The sequence below is a fragment of the Parus major genome, chromosome 5 (assembly GCF_001522545.3).
Source record: "Parus major isolate Abel chromosome 5, Parus_major1.1, whole genome shotgun sequence".
In the NCBI taxonomy this organism is placed as follows: domain Eukaryota; kingdom Metazoa; phylum Chordata; class Aves; order Passeriformes; family Paridae; genus Parus; species Parus major.
In genome coordinates this window covers 5,114,818-5,133,721 of record NC_031774.1, presented here as the reverse complement: position 1 = coordinate 5,133,721, position 18,904 = coordinate 5,114,818, and the positions used below count along the sequence as shown (strand labels likewise).

Here is an 18,904-nt window from a genome sequence, read left to right as displayed (position 1 = left end):
TTAAAGTCAGGTCTCAGAATAAGATAAACTACACACAGCAGTACATTGCTGCCCTTTTAAGATAAACTACACATTGCAGTACATTCTTGCATTAAAGAAGAAGCAGTGCAAGGGCACCAGGAGGAAAACAAAGCTTTCATGTGCATATGCCCCATATGAAGAGGCCATGTAGTAACTAAAAAACCAAGGTTTGACTCCAGGCCTAGCACTCTTGTGCTTAGATGTTTAGGGAAAGGCTGGGGGATAACCCAGCTGCTGCCTGCCACTGCCCAGAAAGGCAGATGGAAAAGGCAGCACCAGGCACTTCCTGGAGGTGAAAGGATGAAGAACAAGAGTCACAAACAGCAACAAGGAGAATTCAGGCTGAATGGAAAGAATTTGTTCACAGAGACATCAAGAAAACATTCTTCACAATGGAGAATAAGCAGTGGAAAAGGCTGCACAGGGAGGCAGTGAACCTGTCCTCCCATGGTATTATGAAAACTCAACCAGATGTAGCCCTGAGCAACCTCATCCAAAGCTGAAATTAGCCCTGCTTTGAGCAGAGGCTGGACCAGCTGACTCCACAGTCCCTTCCAACCTGAATTTTTTATGTTTCTGTCTCACACTAGACTGCTTAGAGCATTGCTTAAGATTCACAGCTTTCTTTTCTTGTATTTTAAAACTTCCTTGCATTATAAATATTAGTTCTAATGGATGGGGGAACGTGACACACTTAATTAAGTTTATTACTACAGCAACAATGCTTTTATTACCTACAAGTTTTAGGGAGGCAAGGAGATTCAATAAGGTACAGGAAAAAAAGACCCACCAGCACCTCTAGGGAAACTGCAAAGAAAACTCAAAGCACAGTGACAGAGCCCTTTATAGCTTTGAAGCAGATGTAGATCTATAAAATAAACTCACTCTTGCAGACACCTGGTTTGCATGAGCACAAAAGTGCTACTTGGAGACTGGGGTCTAGCACCACTGGTATAAATTATGCAGATGTGATACACAAAACTACGAGAGTTTCTTTAAAGCTGGAGATCAAACCACTTTGGCTTGTCTTTAATCATGCCTGACAGTTTATAGGAATTATACTGATTTGGTATTCCCCCCACAGTGCTGTATTGAATGAAGTGCTTGGAAAGAGGTTGTTAAAAAGCAGTACAAAACAATGAAGTCCTATGTTTGTCCACAGATCTGGAATTTTGCGTTCTCTTCCCACTGCCCTGCCAAAATGCCCAAATTATAGTGTTGAAGGAGCTGGTTTATAGTACCCATGAGTTGGAAAAGCCCATTATGATTTTGTTTTACAGAACCCAGGATTTCTTCTCATTTGAAGAAAGCTTCTTACCAATCCTGCACATTTCATTTTGATATTTGACAAACCAGACAAGGAAAAGAATCATTACCACCTAAAATCTGGTGCCACACAGACAAGTCCTGAGTAAAGATGAGCACTGCAATTAACACACAATACATTTTAAGTGTGACTAGCATGGTGGTCTGTCACAGAAAGGGCTGACTATAGATCATATAAGGATGATCTACACAGAAAAAGACTTTTCAGTATCTACAAAAGTTTTCATTTTAACTGACAGACACTGAGCAGAAGCTGAAAGCTTTGGTTCTGAAAGCTTTTTTTTTTTAATGACATAGAGGAAGTGTACAGCTGAGAATGGAAAGAGTAAATTCTTGTTTTCACTAAGGCTGACAAGACAGAGACAGAATTTGGGTCTCACAAAGAGCCCCAGGCTCCAATTTGTGGCCAGTTTGCTCTATCAGCTGATATGACCAAGGATAGTTTTGTTCTATTGTCTTGGTTTGCCTCTCAAGCATTTGTAAGCACTATTACAGTGCCTTTTTACCAGACTAAACAGGCCCAGCTTGTCAGTATCTCTTCAGAGGATGTGTGCTGCAGGGTCCCAGGCTGTCTTGGTAGCCCTCCAGCTTTCAGTATGTAAAGATTCATTGTCCAAAGTAAAATGAAGTCCCCATTGTATCTGTTGTAATAATATAACACTGAAAGAGTTAAAAACAATGCAGATATTCATCACTTGTGTGGAAAATCTGTGCTCTGAAGGGCTGCCCAATTTTTGGTAATTATAACAACTGTTTTTTGATGTTAAAAGAATGTATGCATAGGCCATACATTTCCTTCTAAGACCAAAAGAAACATGTTTTTCTTATGAAGCTTAATGAAAACAGTGTTTTTTGTTGTGCATTCCCAATGGCGTATAGCTAAAGGAAATTAATTCCTCTTTAACCAGGAACTGGGACTTGGAGGAGACCAGGAACAAACAACTGCTTTAGGGCAGTCCACACCGGAGTCCTGAAAAGCTCAGGCTGACCACACGAGGCCTCTGAGGTTAATCTTGCTATTGGATAGTTCCATAAACGCTGTCTCCAGTCCTGTTCTTTACATTTTTACACCACTCAAGGCTTCGAGCCAAGGCCCCGATAAAAAGAACGATTTGGTTCTTGAAAAGCACTGGCAAAAATCTGACCAAACAGTCTGTTTCCAATACTACCTAGTGAAGTCTGAAAGAATCAAGGCTTCCTGCATGCAGCCTGAGAGCTATTTGCACTGAAGGATCAAACCCATTTAGCCTCCATTTAATCTCTCTTTACTGACAGCGCTGAACTTTCCTGCACAGGGCACGTGTTCAGCAATACCATGGCCTGCCCACAGCCACTCAACATCCTGCTGTGAGCCCATGTTCTGCAGCAGCTTCTTACCTACGATGTCTTCGTAGGCATTTTCTTCTAAAGTGCTCTTGGATCCAAATTTATGCTGGCTCTCGGTTCCATTTTCAGTCGGGGAAGGAGGGTACAGGGATTGCAGGCTTGAGGCATCCTCAAACTCAAAGGATTTTCTACAGTTTAAAACAATAATAATTAGTAAAAAAAAAATCAAACATTTAGATGAGCATTTGCATGATAAGAAATATATATAAAATGAACCACAATTTAAAAAAAAAAAACTTCCATCATGCTTTAAGGACTAGCTTTTAATGGACACTAAGTCCTGTGCTCACAGCAGTCTCTAGTAGAGCCATCTATGTCAGTTTTACGAACTTGGAAGTATTGTTATCCCCATTATGCAGACAGGAGGAAAATACCAAGAAAATATGTTCTTTTTTCCAAGTTTACAGAGTAAATTAGTAGCACAGTCCTCAGATTAGAAATTACTTTGCTCTTTTTAGAGGCCCCAGAAACATGTGGCCCTCTGTCCCAAAGAAAGACAGTCTCTGAGAAGCATTCCTGCACTGGTTGCTCTGGGAGATGTAGCCCTTAGTTTGACAGCACTCACATGCCTTTGAACCTTTGGATGTGTTCCTGTGCAGAGCTCAGTGCCCAAATGCCAAAGGGACAATGTGCCAGTCACCCAAATCCCTTGGATTAGATTGGACACCCCATGCCAAGCACTGGCAGCAAAGGAGAAAGCACTGAGGGAATTAGTGCTCTCTGTGGTGCATGAGCAGCTTGGGCTGATGGCACAGGGGCTGAAGGTTTGGCCTTTCTGGCAGGAAGGTGAGGACCAGCTGGGTCAGATGAACCCACACAATTTGTCTCCCTCCCAGGGTGATTCACCTCCCACCCACACACCTGCCCCAGTGCTGCTGAGCAGTTCTAGAGGGAGAAAAGCCCATGTTCTTCCCATGCTCCAGTTCACCCAGCCCTTGTACTCTGGGGCAGTATCTACACTCAAGGTGGGATGATTTGCAGTGGCAGCACTACAGGGGCTGGCATTCATTAGATTGATTTAATGAAATTAAATGATGACGAAAACAGGCTCAGGTCAGAGCGTAAATCCCGCGGTGCTACAAAGCTTGTGTGGACTGTGCTGGTGCCCATATCCGCTCACTGAGCCCCAAACTAGATTAACAATAAATCATCCTGCCACAAACCCAGCCTTGTTCTTCTTTCCACTTGGAGTGGAGCATATGCTACAGCATATCCATGTGGCAGGGACAGAGTCCCACGAGACACTTCGGCCTGAGCATCCCTACAGGTAACACAGGGACTAATGCACAGAACACTGCATTTGAAAAGAGCATTTCCTGCTTGTCTGCTGCAGCAAGTTTATGTCTGGGATCAGGCTTAAGAACCTCCTTTCTCCTTTCCCTAATCTTCAGAATGTCCAGATCCAAGTTATTCACATCAGGATTGTGGCAGAAACAGTCTGTGCGTGTCAGATCCAGACACCTGCTCCTCCACAGCTACTCACAGTTATAAAGGACACACTGGAGGCACAGCTGTGTATGGAATGGGACTTTCTAAAGTAGTTAAATATCCAGCTCCTAGAGATTTTAAGGCACCACTATGATGTGAATGGCTTTGTGGACCGAGACTCAGCTGTGGTCCATGTGTCCCAAGTCTATCCTGTGACACTCCTTTCCTGCACTGTGTGTGTGCCAGAGGATTTCCAACTGCTGGGGAACACCCAGCTCACACCACCCTGAAATGTTAAAGCTGCTCTTGGCACCAGGTTCTCCAGATCCAGCCTGGATTTTTGCTAGCAGGCAAACATGAAAGACTTCCTCCATACTGCTAGAGTGTTGAATTAGCCACCAAAAATAAAATTGGTGCTTTCAACTGAAGTATTGGGAAAATAAATACCCTCAGTCCATTCGCATGACGTTGCAGTGAGTGCAAACCACATGTATGTTCAGTCTGAAACACACAGCTACAAGCTGCAGGCACAATGAGTAATGTCTGTTCTCAAAAAAAGAACAGTTTATTTCAGTAATTACTGTCAACCAAATACTGTCATTCTTAGTTGACTTCTATGGTCTTAAGTTCTTTGTAAATCTTGGAGTTCTTCTTTCTGTAATTGAAAGAAGAACAGTACCAAAGACAATAAAATTAAGTTTTTTATAAAGGATTTCCACTCAGCATTGAAGTCAGAGAGCAAACCTGAGATTTTTGGGAGGTTGATTTGAACTTATTTAGATCATGATTGAGAAGAGTTCTGTCCAGAGAAATCATTAAGCTACAGTGGGTAAAGCTGTAAGAAATGAATGGATACATACCCAGGAAAATGTCAAACTGATTTGCAAGAATCATCAGATACACATGACAAGCCTGTTAATCCTTATAGTTTATATTTTACAACTTAAATTGATCAATAATGCTTTTTTTTGAAGGCTTGTTTCCCCTAGCCCAGGCCTTTGCTGAACTGTGCTGTTGTCTAACTCTGCTATGACAGGAGACTGGATCTGCAGAAAAGCAGATTCAAGCAGAATTTTACCTCTTCTGGAAAGCAGCTTCAAAACTTCATCTCAAAAACTCATTGTGATAAAATACTGTGATTCTTAGATGATTTTCCCATTTTCCAATAAAGGCTATCTTTTACACCAAAACATTTAAAAACTATTGTTTGTCTTCTGCACATTGCAAATGCTGTGCTGAACAAACTGAGAGCAGCTTTACTTCACAAATTTTCCTTAAAGACTAGATTTACTTCCTCTGAGATTACTGCCAGGACTCAAAGATAAGCACTGCTTATCTGTGGACTTTCCACATCCCCTCACACCTTTCTGGAAGAAACAACATGCCTCAGCAGAGCTGTTTGATCTTTGAGAAGCAGGTGTCTCCTGAGAGGACAGAACCTGAAGGCTCCTCTTCTCTTCCTGTCCCAGTATAATCAGGTGAGGTCGTGATAAAAAATCTTTAATAATGAAGCTAACATCAAGCAGAATCTGAAGGGATAGTGTGCATCTGAAATGCTGTTTAGCAGTTCTTTGCAAATCTCATCACAAAATATCAAGGGAGGGTGTGTATCATACACATGCATAGACAGGTAAACCCATTAAAAATGCTGCAATTTGAATGCTTAGCAACAACTATGCCTACAATTTTCCAAGCAATGAGCAGAATGAGTTTTACCATGTCTAAAACTCAAGAGGAATCACATGATTAGAACAAGCCAAGCTCCACAAATTGCTGGGGAAATGTAGCCATACACTCTCCCCATCATTAACTCAGGAATGACATAGAGGACTTTCTGTGATAAAACAGTTTTCTCAGCACTAATCCTCTACAGGTATTGATAATAATTTGGGATAATATTCCTAAGGACTGAATTAAGTAAAATCACCTACTTTGCATAAAACTGACACAATTGCTATAGCAATGAGCTTTGGAAATCGAAAACCTCTGCAAATACATTTTACAAGAAGAAGAGATTGTGAGGGATCAGCTATGGTCCCACTACCAGACAATAATGAAATTATGGTCCATTAATAATGACAAATAAGGGCATTTGTGCCAGAATGAACTAGACAGCCTTTAGCACACCTAACCTAGAACATTCTTTGGGGATCGAGGGATGCAGATTTTAGAACTCCAGAACTGAAGGCATTCAAAGGTATTGTACCAGTGCATTCCATCTGTGCAGACCAGCAGAAAAAAACAATTGTCTTGCATTCAATTCCTAGGTTATCTTATGTCAAAAGCACTGCATTAGAGGGAGAATTTAAAATATTGCTACTGCAAAAATATAGTCTATTTATCTATTTATTTGTTTGAAGACCGAGCACATTTCCTTGGCTTTTACCTATTCTGGGATTTTCTGTGAAAGCGCGACTCTTTCTTCTGCCTCCTGGTGACGGGGGGCGCAGGAGTGGACGGGAGGGGAGGAGGAGCAGCAGGTGTGGGAGATGGAGGTAGGCCATTGCTTGGTTTGCTTTTGTGGTATTTGTCTGCCTCGTACTCAAAGGTGCGTTTAGGCTTGGGGACGGGATTGACGGCGCTGTTAGCCGCGCTTTCCAGGAGCACTTTGGGGCCAGCTGAGCTCGCAGTGACCCCCTGTTTTGTTTTACTGCTTTTCTCAGCCTCAGGAGGGGTTTCTGGTTCACTCCCCAAAGTAACGCCCCCTCCTTTGCTATCGCTCAGGGCTTCGCTCAGTCCCTCCACAGTACTCAGAGCCCCAGACTTTTTCCTCCCTTTGTCAACACTGTAGCAGCTACTTGGTAACTGGGGGAGGCCTCTGCCCGACTGCTCCTTCAGTGCCTGCTCGATCTTCTGGATTCTGTTGAGCACAGCTGAGGACTCTTTCCTCACATGGCTCTTAAGGAAAGGAGGTTCGCTCCTGCCTGGTCTCTTTTCAAACCGATGGCAGGAATCCCTGTCCAGCAGTTCCTCCTCCTCTGTTTCCGGGTAAGAGCACTCGGAAAATGTTCGGCTCATTCTTCTGAGCCCTTTGAAATCAAATGTTTTGTCGCTGCAGGGAGAGGTCAGCACGCTGGGGCAGCTCTCACTGCCCGACCTCTCCCCAGCATCCCTCTTGTCCATACACACGCTCGTCCTGGGGGACAGCTCCCGGCGGCATTCCCATTCTGTGATCTTCTGCCGGATGTCCAGCGCCTGCGAGCGGACGCTCACCCTGCTGATGGAGAGGGTCCTCAATTTGGAGGCAGTGCCCAAGGACAGAGTGCTCCTGGTGAGTGGATGGCTCCCTATTGCTTCCCTGTCTTGACCCGTGTTTGGAGTCTCCTTTTGGTCAGCCTTGAACACGGACAGCCTTTTATCCAGAGCACCCACGCTGATGGCTTTGAGGGGGCGGCTGGGGGAGTCGGTGTCCGAGGGGCTCGTGGAGGTGCTTCGCAGCGTAGACGTGCGGCTGTTCCAGTCCTTGAGGCACCGCCTGGAGCTGGAGCCTTTGGAGAGCCCTGTAGAGCGGGAAGAGTCCTCACTGTCACTGAGGGGGTAGGCAGGGCTTCTTTGCGGGGACAACAGGGGCGGCAGAGTGGCTGACTGGCACCTGGAAACAGAAAGAAATAAAAAATCAAGGCCTTGGGGAAACTGGAGTTATTTGCCAACTTTCTTCTGGCTGCAGGACTCCACTCTGCAAGACCACACCAAAGCATCATTAAGATACCAGTGACCATTCAGCCAGAGTCAGGGGTGGGAGGTGGCAGCATTTAACTGGTATCAGAGGTGGGCCACGAGCAGGACACTTGGCACATCCAAAACAAGTTTCCTCACTTCTGTTTGACCCCCATCTTTTCCCAGTTTCCTGAACTTAAAGCCAGCTGAGATTCTCATAGCAAACCTCTGCCTCGACAGCATCTACCACCCGCAGATGTCTGGACCTGGTTCGTCTTTGGTCTGACGCTGTGGCCAACAGGTTAAATTCCCCTTATCAAACAGAAGTAATTTCTTAGCAAAAGAATATTACACACTAAGAAAACACAATGATCTGCTCACACGATGTGTTGAAGAATATAAACTACATAGAAATATATTTCTAAATAGAAAGATCTCAGTGCTACCCTGGAAAAAACCCTTGGAACAAAATCTAGCTGTGGTTTGCAAAATCAGCTATTGTTTTGTACATTGTTGCAAGGACTTTTAAGAACAAAAAGACACAAGGAAATTAAATAACTCATTAATCATTTGGCTCATCAGGGATGAGCCAGCAGTAAGGAAGTTAAGCCAAAACCGTGTCAAAAAGGCGGGGGTTGCCACCCTGCCAAAATCCATCCATAAAAATCATAGCAGAAATAATCACAACTCCTTTAACATTAACTCCTTTCTGTTCCAAACAGTACAGGAAAAAGAGGAAAGACCCATAAGTAATGGCCTGCATATGCTATTAAGTTTATGCTGTGTGAAGACTGTGGAGAGCAAGCTGTTTTTTATCAACTCTCCTGTACAGAGGCAAGATCCAAATGAAAGAACTGCTTGACCAAAAGAAATCAGGGGAGCAAATGCCTGCACTATTGCAAAGGAAGACAAGATTCAGAAGATCTCTGCTGCTCTGTTGCTTTCTTCCCAACAGCCAGCCAATACCTACAGCACAAGTGCCAATTTCTGTGCATTAATCAAAAAAATCCAGAGCACTGGGGTGATTTCTGAAAAATTTACTTTGACACAGGAAATATGCAATCCCAAGCCAAAATTATCATATTTCATTCCAGTTTCCTACAGCAGATACTTCACAATCAAAGCTCAAAAATATCACAAAAAAAGAAAAGTTCTGGTCAGAAAAAAGACAATAATCAAATTATCACAAAAGGGAACTGATCTTTTATTTCAGAAGCCTGAGACAAGCAAGTCCATTTGTCACAGAAGTTACACCACTCGGTGACTTCTATTTCTTTACTGTTTTGAAAGATAAACATGCCTATAGGAAAAGAGATCTCATGTCAAAGATAATGGCAAATATTCCTACAACAACTGCCTAAGGCAGTTATTTTAGGACATACAGGACACATGCCAGAATACGCTCTTTGCATCCTAGAAGCTGAATTTCCTGCCATTCTATACAACTGCAGACAGATGTCTTAAGAGATCTCAGAAGATCAAAAAGCAGGTGACAGATGATGAGTGGTTTTGGCTGGCTGTTGCAGTTCAGTTTGTAGTGGATTACCTGGAATTACCTCAGCAGACATACTCTTACAGTACCTGAAGATGAAACCTAAATCAGCCTCCTCAAGCTTCATGGGGCACCCTGATCCTTCATTATTTCAGCCTGTCTCATCTCAGTTTCTTCAGGTTAATACCACAAGGCCAATTTTTTATATTATTCATAACACTGCCTTAGCTTAGATTTGAGATCACATTCTCCTTATTCTTTCATGTCGTGCACACCTGTCCCAGAGCTGCACTGACATTTCTCTCAAGAAAACAGGATCACACAGTAGAAATGTATTTTACATCCAAAGACTACAGCCTCCACTACAGCCTTAGAAGCTGCTTGTTGGCTAAATCCACTGTCAGGATTCAGCTACAGGACAGGGACAGAAGAGGGCCTGTGGAATGCTTTAGCATGTTACAACTTGCTTATTGGACTCTGATCTGTACTGGCAATAGAAAGAATAAAATATAAAATTACAGGGGTGAGGTCAGTAAAATGGAGCAGCCGAGGTGAAGAACATGCTGACAACATGAGAATCATAGACATCTCTCTCTGCCTTTGACACACTGCACAGAAAATACTATAGGCATAGTCCTTTATCTCCTTACAATCTAAGAAATATCTATTCAGCTATTTCCACTGTCAGAGAAAGGTTTGGTGATTCATCAGGGAAGGAAGAAAAGGGGAAAATTATGGTTTGCATAACCTGAAGAAGTTGCAAAACATTTATTCTTAAGAGGTATGAGCCATTCTTTTAAACCCCAGGTTCCCAGTGAGGTAACTGAAATTAAGGCTTCATCTTGAATCCCCAAATTCAGTTACAAAATCCCAATCACTGTGCTAGACCAGGGCTGCAGAGCCACAGGCCTTCTTGCAGGACTTTGCCCTCAAAGACTTGGCTTACCTCCTTTAAGAAATAGAATCTGGTTTATACTGCTTTACACTCTACACTCGAGTAATTCAAAGAGAATCTATAGGACTTATTCAACAACAAAGAGGAACAGAGCTTTATCCCAAAGGTGTCAGCATGCATTCTCTAAAGGATGCTGGTAGGTAACAGAATGAAAGAAGGAAAACAAGTCCAAAAGTTGATCAGTGGACAATAAAATGGTTCTTCCCCAAGAAACATACTTCCATTAGAAGAATATTCTTTTGGAGGCACAGGCTTTAAAACCAGTATTACTGGACAGAGATGAATAATTAAGAACCTCACAACCTTCCACAAAAAGACTGTAAAGCAAAATGCTTTGAATTTAAGTTTTCTACACACAGAAAGGTACAGTGCAGCACCTTACATTGCATATCATTACATAAACTTTCCAAATATCATATACAAACAGCATAAATAGAGGTTATTAAATCAACTTTAGCTTTCTTAACAAGTTCCCTTGACCAACACCTCCACCCTGGGCAAGGATTATTACCTTGAGGATATCAGCATTTCACTAAAGACAACATTTTAAGTTGCTCTGGCTCCCTAAGGGCATCCTTCCAACATGCAGCCTTAGGTGTGCAGTGCCCAAACCCCTGGCAAATCAGGTGTGTATTGCAGCCTCAAAGTCCTCTAGATCCTGGAAGCACCTTTCTGCTGACACTCACTGCTGCTCACCAAGGAGAGCTGACAGAATCCAAGAATCCAAGAGGTGCTTTCCAGCTCTTCAGACCATGCTCAGCTTTGCTGTTGTGATTTGTTCATTGAGAAATCAGCAGTTGCCCACAGTAGGAGGAAACTGATAATATCAGTTGTGCTCTGTAGGATTATAAACTGTAGATACAGCTGATCTTCACATTAGAATTAAGTGTCTTCTCTTCAGTTTCTCTTTTTCTTACCCAAAGGCAGAAAAAACTTGTAATTTACAAAGACTGTAATTCTTGAGGGCGGCTCTTAAATGTTCATATATTCTATTGTTTTCTCTATTAGAGGCTTCTTTTTTAAAATCTCCTGTCACCAGGTCCAGTGAGCACATGTGGATAACAGGGAGCTGTATCTCAGCTGCACCAAGAAGAGAACAGACATACTTGCTTTAAGGTAATTTGCAACCTACTCATCACAAGGCAAAAGATGAAAAAACAGTTCCTGCCTTTTAGCAAGGCTGAGTTGTACTAAAAATCTATGGGGATGGAGAAGGGCTCATATTTAGTTCCAAAAGTGCCTGAGTTCTCACCCTCTATCTGACCCAAAAGTCAAAAAGTCTTCAATTTTGGACAAGACACCAGTCTTCTTCCTGCAAAATGTGGGTGCTAACATTGGTCTGTTTGTAGAAGAGAAAAAATTTAATTCCTGGAAACCACTTTGAAAGTAAGCAATAGAAAATTAGTATTAAAACTAGGGGGCTTGGCCTTTTGATCCAGTTGAACAGAAGCACAGCTTCTTCCTGCTTCCAATGCCAATTCCATCAATTCCAGAAATGAGTGCAGAAAATTCCCACAACTTCATGAGTAACTTTTAGCAATGTGAGACCAGAAGGGTGGCTCAAGAGCTGGGTTTGTGTCTTTTGGAAATCAGAATATGGGTGGATAATCAGAACATGCATTTATTGAGGCAATTGCATCCAAGATCCACACATGTTATATACACTAAGAAAAATCTTAGGTTGCATTTCAAGCTTTAAAAGTGACTGTAGGGTGCATAAGTGACTTGCCTTGAAAGAGTTACAGGACTCCTAACTCTCCCTGCCCTGTTCTGACCTCTGAGCTAAGCAGCTCAGACTCTGCAGCACGGCTTTAGCTCTCCTGAAGTGTCTGGAGTGACCCCACAGTGATCAGGAGTGATCCTGTCCTGAGGAAAGGCAAGCTGGAAGAAGCCACTCAGCAATTTTTCAGTTTTGCAAATCCCATCGTCTCAAACCAACACATACAGAATATTAGGACAGATTTTGGCTCTCTGATCCAGGGAATTTCCCACTTCAACACACTCATGCATGGGAGCCTATTTACTGAAAAAAGAACAAGGAACATGATGCCAAAAAGGTACTGGGTTTTCCAGGCTCCTGTTTAGATCCCATCATTTCCCAGTGACACTGATGTTGAGTGCAAAGACTCCCAGCACTGATTTTTCTCAGGACTTTCTCCCCACTTTTGTTAGGAAAAATTTGCTTTCTTAGTATTTTATTTAGGGATTTTTTTTTTTCTTATTGCTGGTACTTCTCAGGGCATTGTGCCATTTCAACCTAACCTGTTTCAGGGTAACAATAACATCAGAATCAGCTGTGACCATAGGATTGTGAGTTTGGGAATGAGTAGATTTGGCCAGCACTACAGATTTCTTGTTGCTCTAGCCAATATTTAAGGTCTGAAACAAAAGCCTCTTTGCAAGGGCAGCAAAACTCATGTTTAATACATACACTAAAGCTGCCCTGATAGGTAAATGAGGATGTAAATTTGAAATTATCTGGAAATTTGTAAGAGAAAATGCTAAGGAATGTTCAGCTGCCAACTGCCAGCCACTCTGAGTGCAGATACTGGAATCCATCCTTCCCAGAGCAGGGTAAAGTGAGAGGGAAGCACACCCTGCTCACCTGCTAATTGGAACCATTCACTGTACCATGCACATTTTGATGTACTGCTGCTGAGAACAGACGTAATGGCTCACTATGATATTCATTTACATCCAACTTCCATTTGATTTGACAAAGCAGGCAAAGGAGAGAATACATGTAGAGACCAACAGAAGCTCAAATTAGAACTGGTGTTTATGTCCCATTCCTTTTGTGATCTGGACAGAACAAGCACTTTTGCAGAGGTTCAGTAACCACAGCTCCTTGTAACCAGTACAGTTTCACACCCCACCAAGGGCAGTGCTGCCAGGAAATCACAGAGCACACAAACAGAGCACATAAATTCTTCTGCCTTTTTCAGACACCCTTTGGAAAGCTCCCAGTATGAATCAATACTTTTGCACAAACAGAAACTGAACACACCACTGCAGTACAGCCATCTCCCAGGCCTCCTCAGGTGTAATAAGGTAGAGTAATTCAAAGCAGAACAAAATAAAACCTTGAGGACTTTGATAGAGGCAATGATGAGGGACACTTCCTCAAAAATTCACTCTTTCTCTCTCTATACAAGAACTAGTAATAAATTTCCTCTATGCTTTCCTCCAAAAAACAGTGAGAAGTACAGCTTTAGCTGTCAAACAGCAGCAGTCAGTGGTGTGGTTGCACTTTGAGATTAGTTATGGAATGAGTTATTTCACAGAGCAGTGTGGATTCAGCATTATTTGCTTGTAACAATGTGCCATTTCCTTTCCTCACCCCTCACTGCATCCTCACCAGAGGGGACAGACAGGCAGGGGCAGCGACAGTGGCTGCTGCAAAGACTCAGCAAGGCATTGCTGCAGGCAGGGGACAAATGCAAGGAGCCAGGCTGCTCTAACTGGGTCAGCATGAGGGTAAAATGTACAACCATCACCAAAATAGGTGATCTGAAAGGGGTTTGCTGCTTAGTTGAGGTGGCCCACCAGGATCCCATGTATTGATGATCCTTTGAGTTCTGACCTTTTCTTTTCAAATATAAGTGATCAACTAGGCATGGACAGCTGCCTTGTATACTGCACCTAAGAGTATAAATTGAATATTTCAGTGTATTCATTGTTCCAGGAGCAGAAAAGGCTTTAGAAACCTATGTTATTGTTACTCCTTGTAACAATCCCTCCTTGTAGGGATTATGGGAACATTAAGACCATAGGGACCTCCTGCACTACAGTATTTAAATCCACTCTCATTAGAAAGGCAGTAAACCTTTCTATCATAATATACTCTTCACTCTCACAGCACACAGCATTTTAATTTCCTACATAACTCAAGTAGATAATTACAGATTGTATTTAATTATCTTAAATCTAAATAAGAGTTTATGGTGAATAAAGGAGGTGAACTTTTCACACTCAAGTGCTGGCACACACCAGTAAGGTGATTTTTGAGCTGATTCAGCCTGGTGATGGAACAAGTGGTGCAACTTGTCACATCTTGCCTCTGTCTTGGAAAATAAAGGGATGTACGTGGTAGCAGAACAAACCGTCTTGCACCAGACTTTTCATAATCTTTGAGCTTTCACCAGGAGTCTGGCTAAAAATCCCCAAAAATCTGCATTCCAGATAACATCCCACTGTAATTGTTGACTTTGGGATTGTGACAAAAACGAGACAAAAACTTGTACTTTCTAAACTGAATAGTGAGTCTGCATTATAAGATTGTTTGAAATAGGCTCACTTTTATGAACATGGGCTGGGATGGAAAAGCCCCAGCATTTAGAGAGAATGAGCAATAAAATCAAAGTGGACAACAAGTCACAAAATGTTTAAAGATAGAACAAAAATAGAAACACCAATTATTTTCCTGTTTGTACTTCTGAATTTTTTTCCCCAAGGGTTTTGATACTTTCCATTTAAATAAAAACCGAAACCATATTAGAACTAGCTAGAGAATGATAGGACTGTGAAACAAACAAAAAAAAAAGATCAAGCTCTGTATGTGATTTTTAAAAGCTCCAGTGTCTGTGTTCCCAAGAAGTACTGAGTCAATGGTAACAATTGTGGGGTGGATTTGCAGGGGTGCAGTGGTGAATTCCTGTGTTTAACACCCCCCAGAGATCTGTGCCTTTGCAGCTGGTTCATGAAGAGAAGTCCACACAATCACAGCTGACTGCAGCTCAACTGTGGTTTTATGGCTCAGAAGCAAAAAGGTCTGATTTACACCAGGGAAATGCAGAAGTCATTCTGCCAAAGTAAATTACATGAAGTGGCAACTATGCTCTACCACTGTACAAAACAAGGGCAAAGAAATCCAAGTTGATGACTCAGATCCTAAATACTTGATTTAGCCTGGATCTGTAAAGCCAAGACAGCAAGACAGATCTGACCATGAGGGATGACTGTAAAATAAAATGCCATCAATCAACATGCACTAGGTGTCTTTGCCAAGTGAGAGGGAAGAAGATAACAGGAAATTGTGAAATCTTCTAGACTCAGAGGGTTAGATTCCCTGCCATTCCAGATTTATGGCCATCTTCTGTTCTGTTACAAGGCGAGGGCAGGATGGTCTTTAAACAATTCCCCATTTAATAAGCCTTTTTCTCCTCCTCTGTTCAGACAGAAATAATTACCAAAGGTAAAGAATACCAGCCTAGGCTGTACTTCCCATCACTGGCATCAGAAGCTGACTGTGAGAAAATCAAAAAGCAAGAACAGAAGTATCAGAGTAAGCCATTCTCTCTTTTCAAAGTACACTGCACTGGTTTCACAGGAACATCTCTCCTTTCTCTTCAAAAAATATGATTCAAAGCTGAAAAGCCTCCCTTGGAGTTACACTTTTCCCATAATATAATATTCAGAATAATAATTTATGCAATATATATGTCTGCTGTTACAGCTCTATTGTTGTTATTGCTCTGGAATTGGCTCAGTATGTTTTAGTCTCATCTGATTTCTTAAGATCTTGGGGGTTTTGCTGGTGAGGGAGTGGCAACGCAGCAAGTGATGGCATTTTCTTAAACCAGGCAGAAAGCACAAACCTTCATTTGTCTATTTAAGAGCTGCCAGTCCTTGAAACTTGTTCTTTAGTAGCATGTCTGAACATGCTGGCTGCTAAAAATCCCAGTGCACATAGAGGCTCTCAACTTTGCTTTTTCAAAGCACAGGTGATTTTTCAACATGCTTGCTCATCTGACCTGGAATATCAAAGCAACAGACTCGGTGGTCCTAATTCTGACAAAGCTTTCCAAGTTTTCTGTGCTCACACAAGTGCAATGTGGGAAGCATAAAAAATTATTTTTATGAATTGTGACACTCAGTTTTCAAGAGGGCATTCTTGGTTTGGCAACCTCCAAATCTGAAATTTGGGGTTGGAAAGTTGTTGTAAAATAGGCACATCCTTATTCTGCTCTGACAAGTCAGAAAACCTTACAAAGTCATGCTAGACTTTACTGAAATACTCTGTATCCACAGAGAAAAAAACTGAACAGGAGGTAAAAAGTCCTAAAACCTGGCTTCACACTGATCCAGAATAGAGAGAAGTCTGCTTTCCCTGCTTCACATACAAATCAACTTCTAGGCCATGTAAAAACTCATCAAATAGACTCAAATATAACTATCTAACAGGGACAGAAAAATAATAAGAATTCAGAACTCTCATTTTCTACGAACTTTCTTAAACTTATCCACTCAGAGGAGTTTGTTTCGGAAAAAGTAGAAAAAAATACTTTATTTTTTTTTATATTGCCTCTCCTACCAGTATCCACATTTTCCTTCCAGTTCCACCAGCTTAGCTGTTGCCCCAATGTGCCACCAGTGTCCAGTGGAATCTTTCTGTAGAGGTTTCTTTTGTCCAGTTTTGCAAATTAGTTTATTTAACACAGTGAGAAAGCATCCTAGAAAAGCAGCTTATGTAACCAAAAGCCATTGTCCATCTGTATACTATTAAATAGGTATTCTTAATTTCTGTCATAATTTCAATTACCAGTATCACCATCCATTAAGTCTGAGGCCTGAGATATCTGGAGAAAATACTAAAGTGATTGAAAAGATCTAAGAATATCTCTGCTGCTTCTGGAGTTCCTGGACTGCAGAGGAAATAAAAAACAGAATAAAATAAAATTTAAAATACCAGCAGAATAGAACCTCCTGCACTGTCTCTGTGAATCCAGAACAACCTCAACATCACCCTGCCTAAACACAGCCTGTCAGACCCAGCCTGTCTCACTGCCGTGCACTGGGAGCTCATGCACAGGGAAGGGAGGTCACAAGCCATGTGGACCATCTGAGGCAGGGAAAAATATCAAATTCTGATCTCCAGCTCTGCCCTGAGAGAGTTCAGGCCTCTGAGGGGCCGACTTGTCTCTGACCAGCAGCTGGGTGCCATCCTGTTGGCAAGGCAAGGGTAAACTCAGTTCAACTTGCTGCAACCTTCTCTAAGCAAAAAGCTGAAGCACTGCCATAAAACCAGCACACCCCACACTAGGAAAACTTATCTGTTCCCTGAAGGGTATTTTTTGTACATGTTTCTGTCATATGGATAAAGCAGTTTGACAGCTTTTTGTTTGTTACTACATTACTCTTAGAATGACACAGCTAGAGAAATGTGCCCTTGTTCTTCAACTTCATTTTATACATTTTGCCCTCTCTCTTTCGTCCCTTAGAAAAGGGATGAAAGAGAGAGGATTTCCACCTGTTTCAACCACCTAAGATCTGTGTGTCTCAAACTAGGACTATTTTTCCAACAAAATAAATGGTATTACCATCCTCTGTGAACTTTGCAATCACTTAGTTATGCAATTGCCTCTCAAAAGTTGTCGTCTCTCACACATACACTCACATTCATTGCAACCTTTGAGTATAGGCAAAACAGTTTTCCTACCAAAAGTTACTTTTTTCTTTTTTTTTCCACTTTTCTAAGAAGTAGCCCAACATTCATAACAGACTCTAGACAGCAGCAGTAGTAATATCTCTCTCTCACACACAATATCTCTCTTTTATATAAACAACTGAAAGAAATAAATCAGATGCAGGATTTTTATTTTTTTTTTTGGCACCTGGTAAAGGAGAAAGATGAGGGAGCAGTTAATGAGTAAAAGATGACTCACTGGAGGTGCCAAAGCAAGAAAGAGAGAAGGAAACCTGTTAATTGAGTATACAGATTGTCTCATCTTTGGAGGTTGCATCCTCTATCTGAAGGAGGAAAGATTTCAAGGCTTATACCCCTGGCCTCTCTTATCATAATTTTCTTCAGTGGCTCTGATCTTATGGAATGCAAAATATATTCCAGCTATGATGACAAACATGACCCTTGGTACATTTTCCAGTGTGCATAAATGTGGCTGGATGCCAGGTGCCCATCAAAGCTGCTCTGTCACTCCCCCTCCTGAGCTGGACAGGGGACAGAAAATATAATAAAAAGCTCATGGGTTGAGGTAAGGACAGGAAGATATTCCGTACCAATTACCGTCACACCATTTGGGGGAAAAAATTATTAATTATCAATCAAATCTGAGCAGCATCATGAGAAATAAAGCCAAATCTTAAAAACACCTTTCTGCCATCCCTCCCCCTTCTTCCTGAGCTCAACTTTACTCCCCATTTTCTCTACCTCTTTTCCCGCAGCAGCTCAGAGCCATGGAGAATGGGGGCTGTGGTTGGTTTATCACATGGAGCTTCTGCTTCTTCCTTATGGAGAGGACTCTTCACACTCTTCCCCTGCTCTAGAATGGGGTCACTCTCACTGCAGACAGTTGTGACACTCTTCCCTTTCTCTGGAATGGGGTCGGTCCCACTGGAGATGGTCACACTCTTCCCCTGCTCTGGCATGGGGTCTCTCCCACTGGAGACATTCACACTCTCCCCCTGCTCTGGAATAGAGGTGTTCCCACTGGAGATAGTCACACTTTTCCCTTGCTCTGGAATGGGATCACTCCCACTGGAGACACTCATTGCACTCTTCCCTTGCTCCAGACTGGGGTTGCTCCCGCTGGAATCATTCACACTTTTCCCCTGCTCTGGAATGGAGTCTCTCCCACTGGAAACATTTATAATCTTCCCCTGCTCCAGCATGGGGTCTCTCC

General features: G+C 42.2%; 1 protein-coding gene across 6 annotated transcripts in view; it reads right to left on the bottom strand.

The window, feature by feature from the left end:
- Nucleotides 1-18,904, bottom strand: part of DENND2B (DENN domain containing 2B) — a 154,025-nt gene that overhangs the window by 54,643 nt on the left and 80,478 nt on the right. For 4 of the 6 annotated variants that reach the window (XM_019006993.2, XM_015630934.3, XM_015630932.3 and 1 more), the window contains 2 exons: nucleotides 6,548-7,753; nucleotides 2,725-2,861 (listed from right to left, as the gene is read on the bottom strand). In XM_019006993.2, the coding sequence (XP_018862538.1) occupies nucleotides 2,725-2,861; nucleotides 6,548-7,753 (1,343 nt within the window). Of the gene's footprint in view, nucleotides 1-2,724; nucleotides 2,862-6,547; nucleotides 7,754-18,432; nucleotides 18,899-18,904 lie in introns of those variants that run through there. The other 2 variants (XM_015630931.2, XM_019006992.1) reach the window with 1 other exon arrangement.